Genomic DNA, 19208 nt, shown 5'->3' with positions numbered 1-19208 from the left:
TCGTTCAAGACGTGCTTAGCTCAGCAGCCTTTTATCTTTTTCCTCGTAGTCGGCGTATTCTGTTTCAAGGCTCTCATTTTTCTCTTTCATTCTAATCCCTCGAGGTGCGGTACGCATATCATTATTGCGAGGACCGTAAGAAAATTTCGAGAATCATGCAACGAAAATAATTCATCATTTTAGCGGGAAAATATCGTACTGATAATTATTATGGCAAAACTCTTTTATTATTCGTATCGTGTGCGCGATCAATACAACAATCGAGTGTAGTACAACGTACAGCTACGTTCAGCGGAAACACGCCATTCAAAATTTATTACGTGACCACGTGTTCACGTTAGGCCACGTGTTCCTTTTTAGCTGAAGTTGTAGCACAGTTCATCTTTTCTCTTTTTCTCTCCAACGTGAAAAGAAAAAGAGGAAAGATAAACTAGCTGTTGAACAAAGTTCAGCTAAAACGAACAGCTAGTAGGCCTTTTAGAACACTAAAATCTAAAATATATATTAACTGGAATGCGCGCTAGGTTTTCCTGTGCGATATGAGAGAGAGCATTTCAAATTCCAAGGTGTGCTCCACTTCAGCATGCTCGACAATGCTCGAGCAAAAAACTCTGTCCTTGTCTGGTCTTCTTGATCGGCCTGTATTTCATCTGCAGCCCGCGATTTACGTCGACCAATCGCGTATCGCGTCGCGAGAATCCTTTCCTTCACGTTTCATTGGAGACAGTCGTGTCAAGTCAACGAATGAAAAAATCGCTAGAAAGATCGACGTAAAAGAGAGCATTCGTCCAAAACCGAAAGAAGAAAGAAACGGAAGAAATTCGAACGAGAATGTCGAGAATCGATGGCATCTCAAGTCCCATTTGCATGTTCTGCTAGGTCTACACGGCGAGTCGTAAAGTCGTGAGTCGTAAGACGTGACCACGCACAGTCGCGTATTCTCCTCCACGTCGCGTGTGCGTGGTCACGTCTTACGACTCGCATTGTAGACCTAGCATTCGCGATTGGGCGTAAAGACGTAAAGCAAAAAAAAAGGAGAAAAGGAATGCCTCGTCACGGATCACGCGCAAATCAGAGAGGCTGGGGCCCGATTCTCTAATCAGAAACGTATGCGCAACCTCTGCTCTAACAGAAAGGCTGCAACGTGATTGGCTATCGCACAGTTTTTACCCAATAAACTTGCAGCTTTTCTGTTAGAGCAGAGTTTACGCATACGTTTCTCATTAGAGACGCGGGCCCCAGGCCCCTGGGACCGTATTCTCGAGCCTGCCCTAATGATTTTCGTATGCATCAACTTTCTATTTGAAAAGCATTGGGCGCGTTCAGCAGACACAACTGTTGCACAACTGTTGAGTTTGTCTTATCAACACAGTGTTTTGATTGGTTCGTTCTAAAAGTAAGAGCCACGCACGTTCGACTGCTATTGAGCTGCTTGGTCTCCTGAACGCGACCATTGTGAATTTCGCATACGAGTTTCATGAAAACGATTCGAGAATCAGGGTCCCAGCAGGGGCCCTATTGAATAAAACTCGCATGCGAAATTCAATGCTTTTCAAATAGAAAGTCGCATCATTAGGGCAGGCTCGAGAATACGGTCCCTGTTCGAGAACTCGGTCAACTCGGCCAGCTCGGCGCGGCGATCCGATCATCCGACGTCCTTGACTTGAGTCGGCAGCGCGCGCCGGCGCCGTGCGCCGTGCGAAGCAAATAACATATCGGAATTCGGAACAACAATTCTGCGCCAGATCGCCAGAGTCGCAAACACTGCGGACAGTGCGGACTGCGGACAGTTGCGGGTTGCGGGTTGCGGGGGTGGGGGGGCGGGGGGGGGGGGGGGGGGGGGGGGGGCGCGGGCGCGGGCGCACAGGTGGAAGGAAACGGAGGGAAACGGAGGCGCGCGATTGGTCGGCGCCGCGGAACTGGCCGACGTTCGTTCGCGAGACGTGTCATGTGACCCGTTCCTCTATTTATGCAAACATCACCGATCACTCGGCCCCCGCAGTCTCGTGGCAAAACAATAACAAACAACACACGTCGTCACTCCTCTGCGTTCCGAACGATTTCTCGCCCGATTTCTCGTCCGTTTTCCTCGCGAGTCGTTGGCACGTGCAACGCGACGTCCTCGGCGCGTGATTCGCGCGATCGTAGGCGCGCGGACGAGCGCGTACGAGCGCGATCGCGAGGGATTCTTGCGCTCGCGCCAGCTCTCGAGCCCGAGGGCCGCGAGGTCGGAGTCGGGTACTCGCACTCGGGTCGACTCAACGGATTTCGAGGGGGGAAGAAAAAGTGAAACCCAGCCTGGCCCCTGGCCTCGCCGCGGCCACCGCGATGCTGTCAGCCGCGAAAAATGCCCGCTGACGAGGGGCACGCGATGCGCGCGTGGACCAATATGTGATTTCCAACGTGTGCACGCTGCACGCCGTCGCCATCGCCATCGTATTTACCCCGAGGCCTCGACTCTCGGGACCGTCGAGCGTCGAATTCCGCCGTCCACCAGCGCGAGACGGAGAAGCCGTTCCCTCGTGGCTCGTGGCCGTTCGTCCGTGCGCGAGGGCTGCGAATCGATCGTGCGACACGAGGCGAACCAAAGCAAACGCGAGGTGCGGACTGCGGACGAGTCAAAAAACTGAAACTGAAACGGTGCAGCTCGCTCTCGGCGGGCCGATAACCCGCGCGCGCGCCTTTCCTTCTTTTCTTTCTCGCGTTATCGTTCCGCTGGACGTTATTTACAGGGTGACACAGTCAACGCTATCGCTGGACTAACGTGCGTAACAACGCGCAACGATCGTCGCTCGCACTGGTTCGGCACCGATAGGTGCATATCCGTCGCTCGAGAATCCTGATCGCGATCTTGGTGGATCTTGGAACGATTCATTTCGCCCAAACTTGCCCGAACTTTGCGCTTCGTAGAGAAATAGTTTCTCTCTCTCTCTCTCTCTCTCGCTCCCTCTCTCTCGCTTTTTCAAGCGTCAAAAGTAATCGTAGCCTTGTAGCGCCCACGGGCGCGCTCGCACGCGCGCGCGCCTTCCCACGATTTTCGTCAACATCATAACATCCGTAGCTGATGGACGACTCGAAGTACAGCGACTTCTCGCTAGCTAGCACGATGGATAGCGTAGTGAAGCAAGAGCCTGGCGGGGAGATGATGAACACGTCGGCGTCTGTCCCGATACCTGGAGGCCACCGAGGCACCCCGCGAGGAGCGTACGCTCAGTTCTCGCCGTCTCCTCTGGCGGTCTCCGCCGGATGGGACATGAGGGCCGATCAGTCAGATTATTCCTTTAAGATGGACCCAGATCAGATGGACATCTCGTTTAAGATGGATGACGATGATATATTCCAAGTTGACAAGGCTGAGCTTATCCAGGGTCCAACTCTGGCCGAGTTGAACGCCAACGACGATACCCTGTTGGGAGATTTAAATTTCGACGATTTATTGCTGCCCGAGGAAAGGGTGCAGCCGCTAAAAATGGAATACACCGCTCCGACTAGCTCTCTGTTTAGTAGTAGCATGGGATTCGCGCCTAGTAGTTTTCCACAATCTGGAGTTACTCGGCGTAGTTGTCCCACATATACGAATACGTGTGGCTTTAATTTAAATAGAGGTTCCAACGTTGTGGATAATGCGGAAGCTGTTAGTCCTACTGCGTATCCTAGTCCGGGCACTAGTAACGTTGCAGGTATATCCAAACAAATGTATTTCATCTAGTAATAACGTTAAGCGCAAATACATTTTTGATGCGTTACAGTAAAAGGGAATTTAATAATGATGTTAGTATCGTGTTCTTGCCTTAAAACCATAAGTATGGTTTGTTATTTATTGTTTGTTGATAATGATAACGGTGTTATAACTCATTTAGGTAGTTCAACAGCAAGCTCGTCGACTTCGCCACATCCCGTAACTCGACCTCTTGGATCGTCCACTTTACACGAGTTACTTATGAAAAGAGGTGAAAATCCATTTAACAATCCAATATCCACGCAGGCAGATATCTCCACGATAGGTGGTAAACCTAAAAGTTCGAGACTGTCTATGTCTGCGCCAACGCAGACAATGGGACATTTGGATCAAATCTGGGCCCACAGGGAACCACGACAACATCTCTTAAGTACCGGTAGCTTGGTAGAGGCAGGATCGACCAGTAGTCTGAGTACTGGAGGTGCCCTTAGTCCAGATCCACTCTGTATTGATCCTCTTAGCCACGACGAGGGCTATGAAGACAGCGACGACGATAGCGACCATTACGATGACTACAGCAGTGATAATGGTAGTTGTGTATTGTATAGTCATGTAACTTATAGATTATTTGATGATCTTTTAGATAATGAAAATAAATTTCATCAAACCAGATACAGGCGGAAGTGACGGCGAGGAACAGAGTAACAACAGAGTAGGAGCAGGAACAGAATTAGGAAAAGACAGGCATAGTAAAAAAGAAAGATTCTTCTGGCAATATAACGTTCAAGCGAAGGGACCAAAAGGACAGCGATTAATCGCGCGGGCGCGTTTGGAAGATCCGCACGTCTTGAATGAAGCAACTGATCCAGTATTTAGTCCTCATTGTGCTCTTAGAGGAATTAAGCATAGTGGAAAGGCACGGAAAGGCGACGGGAACGATCTTACACCTAATCCTCGCAAGCTTCACAATATCGGACGAGAGTTAGACAAATTAAATCGCATTATAAATGATATGACACCTGTTTCCGAATTACCTTTCCCAGCAAGGCCGAAAACTCGTAAAGAAAAAAATAAATTAGCTTCACGGGCGTGCCGCTTAAAGAAAAAGGCTCAACATGAAGCTAATAAGATAAAACTGCATGGACTTGAAACAGAACACAGTTGAGTAAACGTCGAAATGAAGAATGTATTAAAATCGTCATCTTTTTGGGACATATTAAAATACGAATAATACTTTTTTTCAGGACGTCTCATACAAGGTATATCACAAGCTAAACATACGCTTGCTGCTAAATTAGCTGAATCCAATCGCGACACTCAAGAAGAGCTTACACGACAAATGGAGAAATATTGCAAGGTGGCTACCAGTGAGTAATATTTTAATTTTTCTTTACACGTATATATACGTAATATGTATAATTCCTTAGATAAAAGGTATCATAGATATAATATATAGATAACACGTAATTTGTAATTTGGTCGTTGATAAAACATAATTCGTAATTTGACCATTTAACCTTCTCAGTTAGCTTTGCTTATATCAAGCGTTGATTTTCTTATTAAAAGATAAAATATAAGGATACATACATATATTAGTGGTTATTATTACTTTAATATATATGCAAACTCTTTTGATTGCAGAAGTGCGAATAGCAAATCATTCAACAGAATTTGTGAACAAAGTGTTGGATAATATTAGAGCCGGTATTCCTGATGGTGGCATCGATAATTTTTAATATTATAGCGAATCGTTTTCCTATAAATCTTATGTCTACGCGTGTATATATCTTTGGAAAAATATGCTATATGTCTATACATACCTAGGGTAATGTTGCTTTTTATCTTTAAAGTTGCTGTTGAATGCTTCAGAAAGCAGACTTACAGTTAACGTATTGGTTAATGTATAATTAACAAGTATCTTATACATTGTTTCAGAAAATGTTTATCGATGCAAATGCGAAACCTTGATATATATGTATATTGGTTTATCTCTTAGACCTTTAAATCGTCACTTTTTTTCTACAAAAGTATCTGCATTTTCGCCTATTGTATATAATGGTCAATCTGTATATAACACTTTTCATGCATCACATATGATAGTTTCAATAATGTATTTATGCAAACAAAGATGTTTTTTTTTTTTACAAATTAGCTGCAAATGTATCATTGTTAAAAAAAAAAAGAATGGTTATATATCCTGATGAAAGTGCAAAGAAAAAGTGCCGAATGTCACTTAATAATTATAACACATTAGGGATATCATCAATGTCCATTATCAATCAGCGTTGCACACGTTGTGATTTTTAAATTTAATCTTTACTCTTTAACCCTCGGTTGTCACACGGGATCAAAATGACCCCAACCAATTTTCAAACAACTGTATGCTGTATGTGTTTAAAAACTAACAGTTTAAGTGAATCGCAAAAAATTCTAGAATAAGTTTAAACATTATAGAATTCTCATTATAAAAAATTAACTTTTTGAGAGGCAAGTTCAAAAAAGAGGTGTGACAACCAAGGGTTAAATTGCAATGAATATGCACCACACAGCAGAACTTTTGGCTTCAGAACGATAATACAATTTACGTAAAATTTAATTATACTAATCATTGCTCAGTTCAAGATGTATCTTGGCGATTTTTTCCAAATAGATATAATTAATTTCATTCTTCAATAATTACTAATGATGATCAAGGTTTCGGAATTATTGATGGCGGCTGACGCAACAATACTAAGAATTGACATTGATGATCTTTTTTTTTTATGTTCAGACGATGTAGTTTTAATCATAATAGTAAAAAAATCTAGAATGTGTGCATTAGTTGCACTTAGAAACGAGCTTTGAATTACATAGTTGTTTGCTGTTTGCTGACTCGATCTACCTCAGAACGAAACGCTATACCGGATTATATATAAAGATAAAATAATGTATGTGGAAAGATTGTAATCGTGGCGCGAGGTGGGATATCATTGCTTTAGAATTTTAGAAGAGAGGACAGATATATATAGATATATATATAAAACATAGCGTCTACGCCTCTTCTGTTCGACGATTGTTTAGAGTACGCCGCGATTAGAATTATAATTATATTTTGCTAATCACTAATATACACATACATATATTTTAAATATGCAAGATGTTAATCCATATTATATTCGTACTAATATTTTTTTAATCGATTTTTGTATATGTAAAGTTGCGCTAAAGATCATAGTAATTATCCGAAAGGAAAAAAAGAAACGTGTGGATATATAGTCATACGATTATATACATATATAAATACAGATGTTGTATAATCCTTATCGAATCGTTATGCAGTCTAATTTATTGTTATGCGGGGTACCACCGTAGGTTTCATTCGCTGTGTATGTAACGTCGGCAAAAGTTTAATGTGTGTAATATCAGTGTAGCACGAGACGTCACTCCGATATCATCGTAATCATATGCGTGCGGGAAATGTTGCGTGTAACAAGAATATTCTTTTCTTTTCTTTCATGGTGTGCAATACGCGCGTTCGTGAGAAAAGCGCCATTTATTGTTCCGACGATGACCCCGATACTTTTACGATGATGTGCTTTGCGTTCGTTCGCTCGCTCGTGTAAAATGTAAAACGTAAAATTGCACGTGGCGTGCGAATGCATTCCTGGCGTTTATCGTGCTAATCGAGTTACGGCAAACGACCCGAAGATGAATCAGTTGATCAGAATATGTAATGAGATGTGGTTGAATTATCATTTCTATTCTAATAAAAAAAAAACACATGCGAACGGCAAGCGGGTTTTTTTTATTACAATCGTCCATCATTTTAGGAATGCGGGATGCTAATATTACATTTCAAATGTCTCTCCTAAAAGATTACAGTCCACATGTTAACGTAGAAGAAAATTAACGAAATTTAATACGCAAAGGGTGGGTGGAAGGGAAGAAAAGTGCGAAGTATTAACTAAATTTAATAAATGTGTAAAAGAGATATATGAATTTATGTTGTAAAAAGCAAAATCCCGCGAAAGACGATACACGGCACTGCTCGCCTCCGCGGTCATTAGTCATCGGTCGTCCGATCGGTCGTTCTCATTTAATTGGTATGACTCGACGTGACTCTGACGTTAAGTCATCCGATTTCCGCATGTTTTCCAATACGGACACACAACATGACGATGGGTGTCACGCGCGTTTTACATATAGGATGTTGTTTTCCCACTTTGTGCAAATCTCGAATACGTATATGCATATATACATATATGTATACATATACATTTAACGGAACCATCGATGTTTATTTCATATTTTTGTTTGAAAAAGTTTGGAAAAAAAAAGTGTCGATCGTTCGCGACAAAATTCAGAAGGTTTCTGCGAATTGATCGAAATCGAGACAAAAGCAATATATATAGGCTGGCAACGTCAATACTTTAGAATTGTATATTGAATGCGGATATGCATCTCCAAGGCGAACTATTGACGGCGAAAAATTCGGATGGATGTATTCTTTTGAAGCTTTCCAGTTCATTATTATTCCTAAATATGCACATATATATGTATCTATGACGCGGTAGTATTCGATTTTTATTTATTTATGTAAAACTGGACCGTGATTATCTATGCGGGCGATAACTATGGGGGAAAGAAATGTTGCATAATATATATTATTATTGCGTCGCAAATATGTGTGCTTATTTATGAAGCAGCTGTGCGATAATAAATCTATAAATTAACACGCATTATAAACAATAATATTTATATATGTATATCAATGGTCGAGATAGTCGATAACTCTGCAATTATCTCCGCTCGATAATCACGAAAATTTACGCAGCATCTTTACTGACGGGGACAAACGTGGCGCTCCATTTTATCGATTTCTTTCTAGCCTACGAGTTAAAGGTCAGATTTCCAGAGACAGCGGTTACGGGTTCGCGCGACTCCGATTTCGCATTCGCCGTCGAGCCCTAAAGTATAATCGGGGGAAGGGGATACGAAACGGCTCGCGGGTCGCGGGTGGCGGTGGTATCCCGAGATTCCCGAGGTGTCCCGAGCCCGAGCTTGCCCCGCCTGCCCGAGCCCCGAGCCGGGAGCCCCGAGCCCGTGCCCGCCGCCCGGGGCCCGGGCGTAAGACGCGTAGGTTGAGAACGATGCCCGTTCTCGCGCGAGTCGCAGACGCACGTATTCCGCTTCCGCACCGAGATCGCCGAGTCGCATGACGATTTCGCACGGCACGTGAACAACTGCACACTCGCAGTTATGCGCTTCCATTGTGAGAATACAAGTGCTTTATGGTGATAATATGTCAAAACCAAACATAAGGAAGATAACGGCTGACCCTACGAAATGTAATACAGACTCTTCACGACGGCCGAGTGTGTTTGAGAGGTTGGGCACCAAACCAGCGATCGCCGCCGTCGCCGCCGCCGCCGCTGCCGCCGCCGCCGCCGTTCAGAATACATCGGATTACTGCAGAAATTGGGCCCTCAACGGCAGTTGTTCCTACGGAAAGAGTTGCAAGTGAGCCGCGGATTTCCTTATGACTCCTTATCGCCGTCGCCGTCGGTGACGCCCACCGGCTTGTCTTGTCGATTGATCGATCATTGCGACATTTTATAGCTGCACATTTAACAAACGAAAAAATAAACAAAAAATAAAACAAATAATTAAATTTGCATTGTAACGCAGAGACAATAGTAGAGAGCAATTTTTCTAACGCATGGCTAACTGTGGTTTACTACTGGTCGAAGTTAAAGAGTTAAAATGAGCTCCGTTATAGCTTTTAGACTTATATTTGCTCCAATATTTCAAACACGATATGTTTCGGATCCAAGACTACTATTTTGTAAAATATTGTAATTTAGATTTCTACTTTTTATTAGAGCGTATGGCTTATTTATTAGACTAATGCAATTTCTCATTTCTCTCATTTGTTAATTAGATACGCAAACACACACACATTGATAAGCCCATCCAAGCGTGCTAAGAAAGATAATGCGATCGCAGGTGCATCTGGGGTAAGCACATGTCATATTTTTTCTATTTAATAGTAATTTTATTATATATATACACATAGCATTTTCAGCATCGCAAGATAATTGATAAGAGTTAAAATTGATGACTGATTAACTATAAACTTAAATCAAGAACTTACTTTTGATTATTCCAATATCACAGCTCATTGAGGATCCTTTCAAACGGCTCACATCAAAGATTGTGAAAAAGGCATCGCATAGTCCGGACTTGAACATAGAAGAGTGGAATCAGACAGATCTCGAGTACGAGGACGAGAAGGTATTGGAGAGACGGCGGCAATTGTTACAACGGGAACTGGAATTACAAATGAAGAAGGACAAAGAAGTACATGGCAAGGATAAAGTAAGACAGAAGAAAAAAGCTATGAGCTCCTCCTCTAGTTCGCGCACATCCAGCACATCTAGCAGTAGCAGCAGCTCCAGCAGCGAAGACTCATCTTCTACGTCGACGTCGGACTCACATAAGAAAATTAAAAAGATCAAGACCAAGAGACATCATGCTATTTCCGCCGATTACAACGAGGATAAAGACAGAAAGAGAAAGTAAGTATTCATTTTATACAAGATTCTTTATATTTTGTAATGTATAAATATATAATCTCGAACACACATATATATATATATATATATATATATATATATATATATATATAAGAAAAAAACTTTGTATTTCACATTCTCCCGTATATTAATTTAATAAGTATAATACAATATAATCTATTACATTTTATTTCGATGCTAAAGAATTATATCGATGCTTGTTATATTGCGTAATTTTTTTATCGAATTGTTATGAATGGATCTTACAGATTGAAGCTCAAGAGATTAGGAACGAGAAACGACAAAGCCATCAACAAGAAGAAACGTAAACTCGAGAACACGTCCACGAAGAAGGACCTTATCGCGAGATCAGTCAAAAAGTATGGTTCGTCGTCTGTATCCAGGAAGCATTCCAGTTCGTTGCGCGCTAGATCACCCGCGATACAACAGGGATCTACGAGTGGAGTCACGTCTACGACGGCCGCAACGTTGGGCTCGCAGGTTTCTGTGGCGCATCGCGCGTCATCGTCCAGCAAAATCCGGGAAAAAAACAGGAGCGAATCGCCGAAAGCGGTGAAAAGTAATCGGGAAGTGGACAAGGAGGATGGCAGGCATTACAAGAAAGTGCGTGATATGGACGAGTGTTTGTCCAAGGACGCTGTCAAGTGCAAGTCATTCGATAAAATCAAGGAACAACAGGAGAAAGAAAAGAACCGCGCTATTGACGAAAAGACCAAGTCAGATGATCGGTTGAGATCCAAATGCAAGGACAAGGATGTGCGTTCGCGTACGCCGCCGCCGCCGCCGTCGTCATCGGAGCGGTCATCCAAGTACCAACACGTCAAGGAGAGTGCGTCGTCGAAGACACAACGCAGCCGAACGCCATCGAGGACGAGGCGCGATCTCACCCCGGCAAAGAATCCAGAGAAGCAAACCAACTCGTCAAATCGTGTTGCGAGAGACGCAGAGAAGAAAGATCGCGACTCGCACAAAAGAGATAAGAGCAAAGAACGAGATGACGCGAGAAAGACGGAGCAGACGTCTTCCGGCAAAGCGAAACAAACAGTGACTTCGAATCAGGACGAAAGCTATCGAAGGAGCAACACGAGCAAGGACAATTTCGACGATAAGACTTACGGCGGCGACAAAGCGCGGCAGAAGAGCCGCGAGCGTCAGCGCGAGAAGGAGACGAGAGACGAGCGTCCGTCGAGATTGAATCGCGATCAGCGTCAAGAACCTCAGCGTGACAAGGATAAGGATGAATCTCAGGAGCGTTGTCGTAACGAGAGGCAGCGCGAGCGGGATCGTGATCGGGATCGGGACCGAGATCGAGAGAGAGAACGCGAACGCGACAGGGAGAGGGATAGGGATCGCGAGCGAGAACGAGAGCGTGATCGTGAGCGGGAAAGAGAGCGAGAGATACGAGAGCGGGATCGTGACCGGGATCGAGAAAGAGACAAGTCTATGAAGTCGCGAGAGAGAGACGTGCCTGCGGTGGTATCGCCCGCAGCGTTGAGCCTATCAGCAGACAAGAGTTCACGTTACAGCAGTAGTAGAATCAAGGAACGATCCTTAGGCAAAGATGTGTCGTTTGAAAAGAGCGGCGGCACTCGCGAGCGGAGCAGGAGCGAACGGGAACGGGAACGATCCGAGACAAAGGCTCTCGCCGAACGGGAACGGAGCTCCACGCAATCACGTCTAGACGGAAGGTATGAAAGAAGCGGCGGCGGCGGCGGCGGCGGCGGCGTCGTCGAGAAGGACGTATCGTCGAGTCGCGGCAAGTCCACCGTCAACTCACCCCGGGATCGCATGGATCGTTTTCGGGATACGTCTTTGGATCGTGGGTCCTTGCACGACAAGAGTGGACATGTCGCGACGTCGTCGAGCGTTCAATCAACAGCGACGTTACCGCCCGTTCCTCCGGCTTCATCTTCCTCGTCGGTAGTGGCTGTGACACCCACTCTACCTCGCGATCATCTAATGGACATGGTGGACAGTCACTATGACAGGGATCGGCACAGAAGGTTCGGTGTGAGATACGAACGGGGTCACACGTCGGAGCACAGCGGCAGAAAGGACCAGGCGCGAATCGAATCTAGTCGCGTTCCGAGCAAGATCGACCGGATAGTGGATCGTCGAGACGCGACCAGTCCGCGACGCGCCATGGAAGTGGACAGGAATTTTGGTAGGAACTATGGCAGACTGCAGACCGAACACTGGGACGAGCAGGAGGAGCCGGCTCCACATGTCGAGTATCGGGATCACAGTCACATCCACGAGGATGACAGGAGAAAGACCATCGAGGGCAGAAGGTACGACAGTCCCTTCGAGGAAAGACGCGTTGCTCGCGACGAGAGGTCCAGAGAGTCGAGATACGTGATTCAAACTACAGAACGAGCATCCTTCGACGATCATCGTCATCATCACCATCATCATCGACATCCTCTCTACCCTGGCGATAAATTGAGAAGTGGTGGAGCCAATATTAGGTAATAATTATTATGAATTGGAGAAATATTATTCTTTTGCGCTTTAGATGCTTTTTATTTAGGTTGACTATTTACAACGCATGTTGAATTAGTTTTATGTTTTTCAAAATAATAATAGATCTAGGTTCGAAAAATTAAAAATAAAGGAGATAAAAGGGGCTAACGAGGCTAACCCGGCTAAGCCGGGTATATGTGCTAAGAATGTTACAAATTTAAATAAATAATGTGACAAATGTTTTGACCTGCAATAAAATCATTTTCAGTACGCTATAATATAAACCGTTATTTACAAACTAAGTCGACATCTAGTCAAGTTATAAAATTCGCAAATTCTGTATAATCCGGCTTGATTTGTTAGATTTTTTATCTTCTTTTTATCTCTTTTATTTTTATGTTTTTCTTCAATGAAATAAGAGCGTATTACTCTATCTTAACAGGTAATTTTTTATCAGAATTGAAATAAAAACCCGTATTGTTAAATCGTATCTTATAATTACAAAATTCATCATTCTTTTTTTTTATTGTTATTGAAATTTTATCTTTTTTTCATGTTATTGTTCTCTCACACACGTATTGTCTTCTATCTTGTTGTTAGAGATGAAACTGTTTCTAACGATAATTGGGAGGGACACCATCGTGATGTGGAACACGGTCGAGATCGTGGTTATCAGACAGTGGAATGGGAGGAGAGAGAATGGCGTCCTAGAACGTTATGGGAAGGCAGAGACAGTCTTCCTCGTTCAGAGATACATGATGATGAATGGAATTCCCGATACGATAATCCTGTAGGCGACTGGAAATCCAACGATGCCCGGAAATGGGATAATCAGAACATGCACGTTCGATCACATTACAGGAACGAGCGCTCGAAGGATTTGGAGCACGGAGAATCTACGCAACATAGGTAAATGTGCTATCTTATACAAGATTAAAATTAAAGTAACAAATATATCTATTATCCTCTTTATTAGTTAAAGCATTGATTGAAATTAATTTTTACAGCAAAAGACGATCGTACAATGCGCCGGAAACAAGAGAAGAGCCGCCGGCGATTCATCCTTCTGCTAAGCAAGCAGCTATTTACGGCAGCATGAAGGAAGAACCTATCAACAAAAAGCTGATGGAACTCGCTGAAGGTAGATTGTGCACAACTACTAGAGAAAAATCTACGGATAGTTTCCAAAAGAAAAATTCGCAAAAGGATAAACCTGAAATCAAGGAACCCGTTGCGGTGGAACCGAAGCGTCCCATCGCCGATGAATCCTTGCAGACTCTTCATACTGAAAGCGATTTGAGTGATATTAGCGACGATCCTGATGATATATTGAATATGGAAGAAGATACCACGGTACATATCCCACCATATTTTTGTTTCTTTTGGTTTTCTTCGAAAAAGTGTTCATATTTTTATATAATTTTTCAAGGATATGGAAACTAATAAAACACGAACAAATAAGAAAGCATCGGATGCTGCGCATCGCGATGCGCAATCAACTGTTCAGGAGCCGGCTCAGTTATCTCCGAAAGAACCTGCGGAAGAAAATATTTTTACTTCAAAATCTAAGGATAATGCCGATACAGTATCATTGAAGTAAGCTATATAGATTATAAAATGTTATTAAGATGAAACGTTTCTATTTCAAAAATTATTTGATATTAAGTCGATAGCTTGCAAAGGAAAAATACGATTATCTTTAATGAAAGTTTTATATTTTCTTACTTCGGATTATTTTATTTATGCAAAATCTCTAAAATCACATTGGTTGATATCAAAATATCAAATTTTACATATAACTCTCTTTCTCTGTTGTGTCAGGAATATGGAAGATGATAATATGGAGACTATGGACTTTGAAGAAATTTCTGACGGCGAGTTGGAGGAAGACATTAAAACGAGCGGCAAAGGATTAGGTGATGCCTTAGGAGTCGATTGGGAATCTCTCGTGAAGGAAACACAAGCAAAGCGAATTGTCCCGTCTAATCAAGATTCTGCAGAGAATCGATGGCAGTGTAAAGCTATCTTCTATAGAATTGGTATATCTAAGAAATACGCGGGCGAAGATTTCGTGAAAAAATTGCTAAAAAAGTATGAGAAGAACGGTGAGTATTTCAATGTGGTTTTGTTGAAATCAGAAATGAGTATCTGAGCAAATAAATAAATATTTTTGAAATCTTTCTTTTGTAGATCATAAAGAATTTTTGCTGAATGATATTGCGCTAATGCACACAGCGCTCGCGCGAAATCGGTTGCTTCAGGATTTAGGCAATGGCGCGATACATGCTGTAGATGATACTTTGTATAGGTAACTTGCTTTAAATTATACTTATATTTAAGAGCAAATTACAAAATTTGCTTTATACTGTGTTATAAATAGCAATCAATAGTTATATTATAGAATTTGACGATATATAATTATTAATATAATAAAATTTTATTGTAGAAATAATAATGCGAGTTACGATGAAGACATCGACTATGATTGGGAAACATTGAAGCCAAGTACTGCCTTGTGCGAAGAAGCAAAATGTTTATTACAGCAAGTAATATGAACAAGTAATGAGATTTGTACATAAAGTTGTGAATGGCCACTGTTTTCTTTGTATTACTCTATATAAAGTATATTATACATACAGAATGGAATATGGTACAAACAGCAAAAGATCTTACATATAATAATTAAATTATTTTATTCCATTAATATAAATGGCGTATGCATTACTTATTAATAGCTGCTATTAAGACAAATTTGAAGGCACAAGACTGTTAAAGAATGTACAAGAAGCGCAAATATTAACTCTCCAATTTTCCAAATCAATGTTTTTGAAAAATGAAGCTTTGTATACAAAATATATTTTTTATTTTATTTTATCAAGTATCACCCTCTTGCCGATCGTGCTTGTTTTGCCCCACTCTGTATATATATATTCTCTTTATTAATCTGTTACACATTACGACAGATCTCACCGTATCGCGACTTATAATTTATACGTAGCTAATTGCTATTTGAATAGAATTTTCGTCTAAACATTTGCATTTTTATTTTAATAAAAATTATCAATAAATCTTCGCATATTTTAAATCTCATATATTTCATATATATATATATATGACATTCTGTATTATATACAATGTGCAGTTCGTGAATTAAAGTGTAGAATCAAGTAATTAGACTGTGAAAATTGTAATATAAACGCATTCTTTGTTATTGCGTTCTCATATGAATGGAATATATGTATTCCAGCCAGATATCGAGTAAAGCAATAAATATGAACGATGTCAAAATAGTAGATTGCATTAGTCGCTTTTGCGAACACAAGCTGCACCGACATCATTTTGTAATATACTCATTGCTTTTCGCAATAGTCGTTCATTATCGTCGTTCTGAAAAAAGAAGATTTAAAACGATAATTAAGATATGTATAATAAACACACATATAATAAACTATTCGTCGTACTTTTATATGTGGATGTGTCTGTTCATCGTTATCATTGGAAATCTGTCGTTTAAACAATTCCAGATTTGTACGATATAACTCGTATAAAACAAGGCCTAGAATATATTATAAGTACATTAAAAAATTATATTTTAACTTTTCAATTTTACTTATAAAATAATATTATAATTTCAAGAATTATGATGTAAAATATATGCTAGGATTTTTTGGATTCTATATCTTATTTTGACATGATTAATTAATATATCACATTCGTATCGTTGACGTTATTACAACTTATATAGGAGAACAATAATCTTCATTTCGATCCTTTTTATCCTGTACATACATCTCGTTTTTATTCACAGGGACAAGAAATATTTTATAGAGATCTTAATATATATATGTATAGAAGAGAAACATCTCTCGCATGATATTACCTTTTTTTATAGAATCTCCAGAATCTAAAGCGTCTAACGCAGAAAGTATCTCATCACAATACACCTGTTTAGTTCTAAGTTCTGCATCCGTGAGATCTGCAGTAATACGAATTACATTTCTCATTTATAGCATACACATATATTATCAATATTATGCAATATAAAGGTAATAAAAAAAAACTTGTAAAATACTTCATAATAATATTTATAGAAAATAGAATGTACATCTCACCTTCCCATTTAAGATCGGGGACTCTGCCAAAGTAGGAGATTATACGATACTTGACATCTAACAAGATGTAATTAGTAGCGGGTACTAATTTCGATAATACTGTTTCTGTAAATCTTAGAATTTCTCGTGGAGTTTTGTACATAGCGTCGGATACAAATGTATTTAATCCCGAATGAATATACTCGATCTGTAAAACAGCGAAGCTCACATTCATAGAAGAAATCAAGACAGACTTTGTAGAAATATTTTACGATTTTAATCGATCATATGATCATACAAATGCTATTGAATGTGCGAGCACCTTATTAATATGCCAATAAATAATTTTCTGAAATCAATAATTGTATAAAAGACTAAATCTATTCTTCGTAGGAAAAGAATCGTTAAAAATTACTTTTTATTATTCTTACTGCATGTAAATATATAGCTTTATTTCAGTTTTTAGGTACCACCTGTCTGTGATTCACGCTGGTCTGGCACTTGTCACAGATCCAGGATGACTTATGATTGAGAGGATTACGAGGTAACAAATGCCCCGAACAATCGTTTTTCGCGCAGAGAAGTGCGCCAAGCTGGGAACCGAATTCCTGGAACAAACAAAAAGAATATTTTGCTTCAATTTTTGGAGAGAGATTGTTGCGGTGCTGACGTACCAAAGGATCGGAGCATCTGTTGCAATGGCAGGAGAAATATTTGGTGACCTTCAGGAACTGTCTTCTGCTCCATGTGTCCCACAGTAGATCGGTGTAGGACATGGTGATCTCCTCGCCAGCAGCGATAGGCAGCACGGCGCTCACGTGCATCCGTTGCTGATCGTCGAAGTGATGCCTGGTATTCGGCACGCAGCAATGATTCTGGAATGCGCCCATTGGGTAAAGACCACGTAAACTCGTAGTACGGTCCTCGTCCCGTGAAGATACAACCACGACTTCAAACGAATTCGTATTGAAGACACCACAAATACGTCTCATGAGCTCCATTTGCTCCTCGTTAGGAAAATTGGCCACGTTTCTCTTGAGCAAGTCGATCTTTGGCATAAGGTGATGAACAAATGTTATAAAGGGTTTCATTTGATCTATTACACAGTATTTTTTATAAATATTACATGAAGAAATTATTAAGAGAGGCGCGATAAACTAAGACCATTTAATGTTACTCAGAACCATCTCAATCATATCCATGATTAGGATATACAATGAGATGAGTATATGAAGAAAGACTTAAGAAAGAAAATATAAGACAATGAACAGTATTATTTATGAAAATTTAGTTGTTCCTTTTTTTTTATACTTCTACAAAGCTGGACTATATGAATATCAGAAACTTATAGGATATTTTATATAAAAGAAAACTTACCTCGTAATTGCGAGTAAGATTCGCGTGACACTCGAAAGCATACAAGAGTTTACGTTGCTCTTTTGACAACGTGAGACCACGTATTGGCACCACCGCGAGTAGCAGATCCTTGGACCAGGTAGAACCGCAGGTCGGTTTCCATCCTCTCAGGAACCGGCATTCCCCTTGGATGTGCACCGCGGAATCCTCGCATTCCGTAGAACAGATCGGCAAACCGCAGCCGTGATCGCAGGGGAACAGAGGGCATTCGCTCTTATAGCAAACGACGCACATCGGCAGATACTTGTTGTAGCATCGTGGTCCTATTAACAGCGGAACGTCCGTGAAGATTAACTCGCCGGCTCGAATGTCTCGCGTGGCAAATAAACCGCGACCTCCGAGAAGGGAACGATCGACGGTCCATGATCTGGGTTCATCTTGCAAAAGATTATTCTCTCGCAGATGAGACTTGAGCAAGTCTTCTGCCTCGTGAGGTTCCATCAGAGGAACCATAGACGCGCTCCGCGTAGAAGTTTTTCTCTCGAACCTTCTCCCCGATACTTTGATCTTTCTCTTTTATATAGACGATGAAACGTATCGGCACGGAGCCAATTTCGTGCAACTAAGCTAGGAAAATCTTGTTGATGCACAAGTAGCAAATGTTTTGAGCGGATCTTATATTATTCAAAGCAGAGGCTCTCCCGCAGACTGAGCTAACTCGCGGTGAGATAAATTTCTAATTATTACAGATATAGAAAGATATTCATGGATCTGTCCTAGAATTTTTTAAATTGGCCATGAGATTTCCAGGTTTTGAAACTCCGGAAAGATTGAAACCGACGAAAATTATTTGATGGCAAGATTGCAACGAGGCATCATCATGGTACAGGGATATTTATACACGTCCTTTGTCAAACATGATATACCGCAGGCCAGTGTTAGAAGCATCAGAGAATTTTGGCTTTTGTAAGCCACGGATCATCTTACGGATTAATTATATAATTAGGACAAGGATTGATATTACAAAGTCAAGAGATGTCCGAT

General features: G+C 41.3%; 3 protein-coding genes across 6 annotated transcripts; 2 read left to right on the top strand and 1 right to left on the bottom strand.

The window, feature by feature from the left end:
* The first annotated feature begins 1869 nt into the window (after positions 1–1869).
* Positions 1870–7452, top strand: LOC112460313 (CREB3 regulatory factor). The gene is made up of 5 exons (XM_025024945.1): positions 1870–3680; positions 3861–4268; positions 4351–4839; positions 4924–5046; positions 5321–7452. Exons 1-5 carry the CDS (start codon positions 3065–3067, stop codon positions 5413–5415), a joined length of 1731 nt encoding a protein of 576 aa, XP_024880713.1. The 5' UTR covers positions 1870–3064; the 3' UTR covers positions 5416–7452.
* A 1104-nt stretch (positions 7453–8556) lies between these two features.
* LOC112460311 (zinc finger CCCH domain-containing protein 13-like) lies at positions 8557–15311 on the top strand. Its single transcript, XM_025024941.1, has 10 exons — positions 8557–9178; positions 9600–9675; positions 9836–10236; positions 10503–12722; positions 13318–13626; positions 13725–14070; positions 14147–14313; positions 14539–14822; positions 14908–15025; positions 15164–15311. Exons 1-10 carry the CDS (start codon positions 8961–8963, stop codon positions 15270–15272), a joined length of 4248 nt encoding a protein of 1415 aa, XP_024880709.1. The 5' UTR covers positions 8557–8960; the 3' UTR covers positions 15273–15311.
* LOC112460314 (protein msta-like) lies at positions 15234–18752 on the bottom strand. Of its 4 annotated transcripts, XM_025024949.1 has the most exons (7): positions 18186–18752; positions 17483–17857; positions 17282–17416; positions 16830–17016; positions 16598–16693; positions 16179–16273; positions 15234–16104 (listed from the first exon to the last, which is right to left on the bottom strand). In XM_025024949.1, exons 1-7 carry the CDS (start codon positions 18675–18677, stop codon positions 16018–16020), a joined length of 1467 nt encoding a protein of 488 aa, XP_024880717.1. In that variant the 5' UTR covers positions 18678–18752; the 3' UTR covers positions 15234–16017. The 4 variants fall into 4 exon arrangements, with proteins under 4 accessions (XP_024880717.1, XP_024880715.1, XP_024880716.1 ...); XM_025024947.1 differs by having other exon boundaries at positions 17282–17857; XM_025024948.1 differs by having other exon boundaries at positions 15234–16273.
* Between the last annotated feature and the right edge of the window lie 456 nt (positions 18753–19208).

This window comes from Temnothorax curvispinosus, unplaced genomic scaffold, assembly GCF_003070985.1.
Source record: "Temnothorax curvispinosus isolate PA1 unplaced genomic scaffold, ASM307098v1 QBEX01010444.1, whole genome shotgun sequence".
Lineage (NCBI taxonomy): Eukaryota > Metazoa > Arthropoda > Insecta > Hymenoptera > Formicidae > Temnothorax > Temnothorax curvispinosus.
Note: the sequence above shows the minus strand (reverse complement) of the source record. Positions and strands in the feature narration are given on the sequence as shown.

What these genes read in the sequence shown, in the direction of transcription:
- LOC112460313 (XM_025024945.1), top strand. Translation starts at nt 3,065, where the DNA reads ATGGACGACTCGAAGTACAGCGACTTCTCGCTAGCTAGCACGATGGAT. An exon ending in GGGCACTAGTAACGTTGCAG is followed by an intron (nt 3,681 to 3,860) that starts GTATATCCAAAC and finishes TAACTCATTTAG; the next exon opens with GTAGTTCAACAGCAAGCTCG. An exon ending in TGACTACAGCAGTGATAATG is followed by an intron (nt 4,269 to 4,350) that starts GTAGTTGTGTAT and finishes TCATCAAACCAG; the next exon opens with ATACAGGCGGAAGTGACGGC.
- LOC112460311 (XM_025024941.1), top strand. Translation starts at nt 8,961, where the DNA reads ATGTCAAAACCAAACATAAGGAAGATAACGGCTGACCCTACGAAATGT. An exon ending in TCCTACGGAAAGAGTTGCAA is followed by an intron (nt 9,179 to 9,599) that starts GTGAGCCGCGGA and finishes TTTGTTAATTAG; the next exon opens with ATACGCAAACACACACACAT. An exon ending in AGTGGTGGAGCCAATATTAG is followed by an intron (nt 12,723 to 13,317) that starts GTAATAATTATT and finishes TCTTGTTGTTAG; the next exon opens with AGATGAAACTGTTTCTAACG.
- LOC112460314 (XM_025024946.1), bottom strand. Translation starts at nt 18,677, where the DNA reads ATGGTTCCTCTGATGGAACCTCACGAGGCAGAAGACTTGCTCAAGTCT. An exon ending in ATCTTACTCGCAATTACGAG is followed by an intron (nt 17,858 to 18,185) that starts GTAAGTTTTCTT and finishes CTTATGCCAAAG; the next exon opens with ATCGACTTGCTCAAGAGAAA. An exon ending in CCAGCGTGAATCACAGACAG is followed by an intron (nt 17,017 to 17,281) that starts GTGGTACCTAAA and finishes GCTGTTTTACAG; the next exon opens with ATCGAGTATATTCATTCGGG.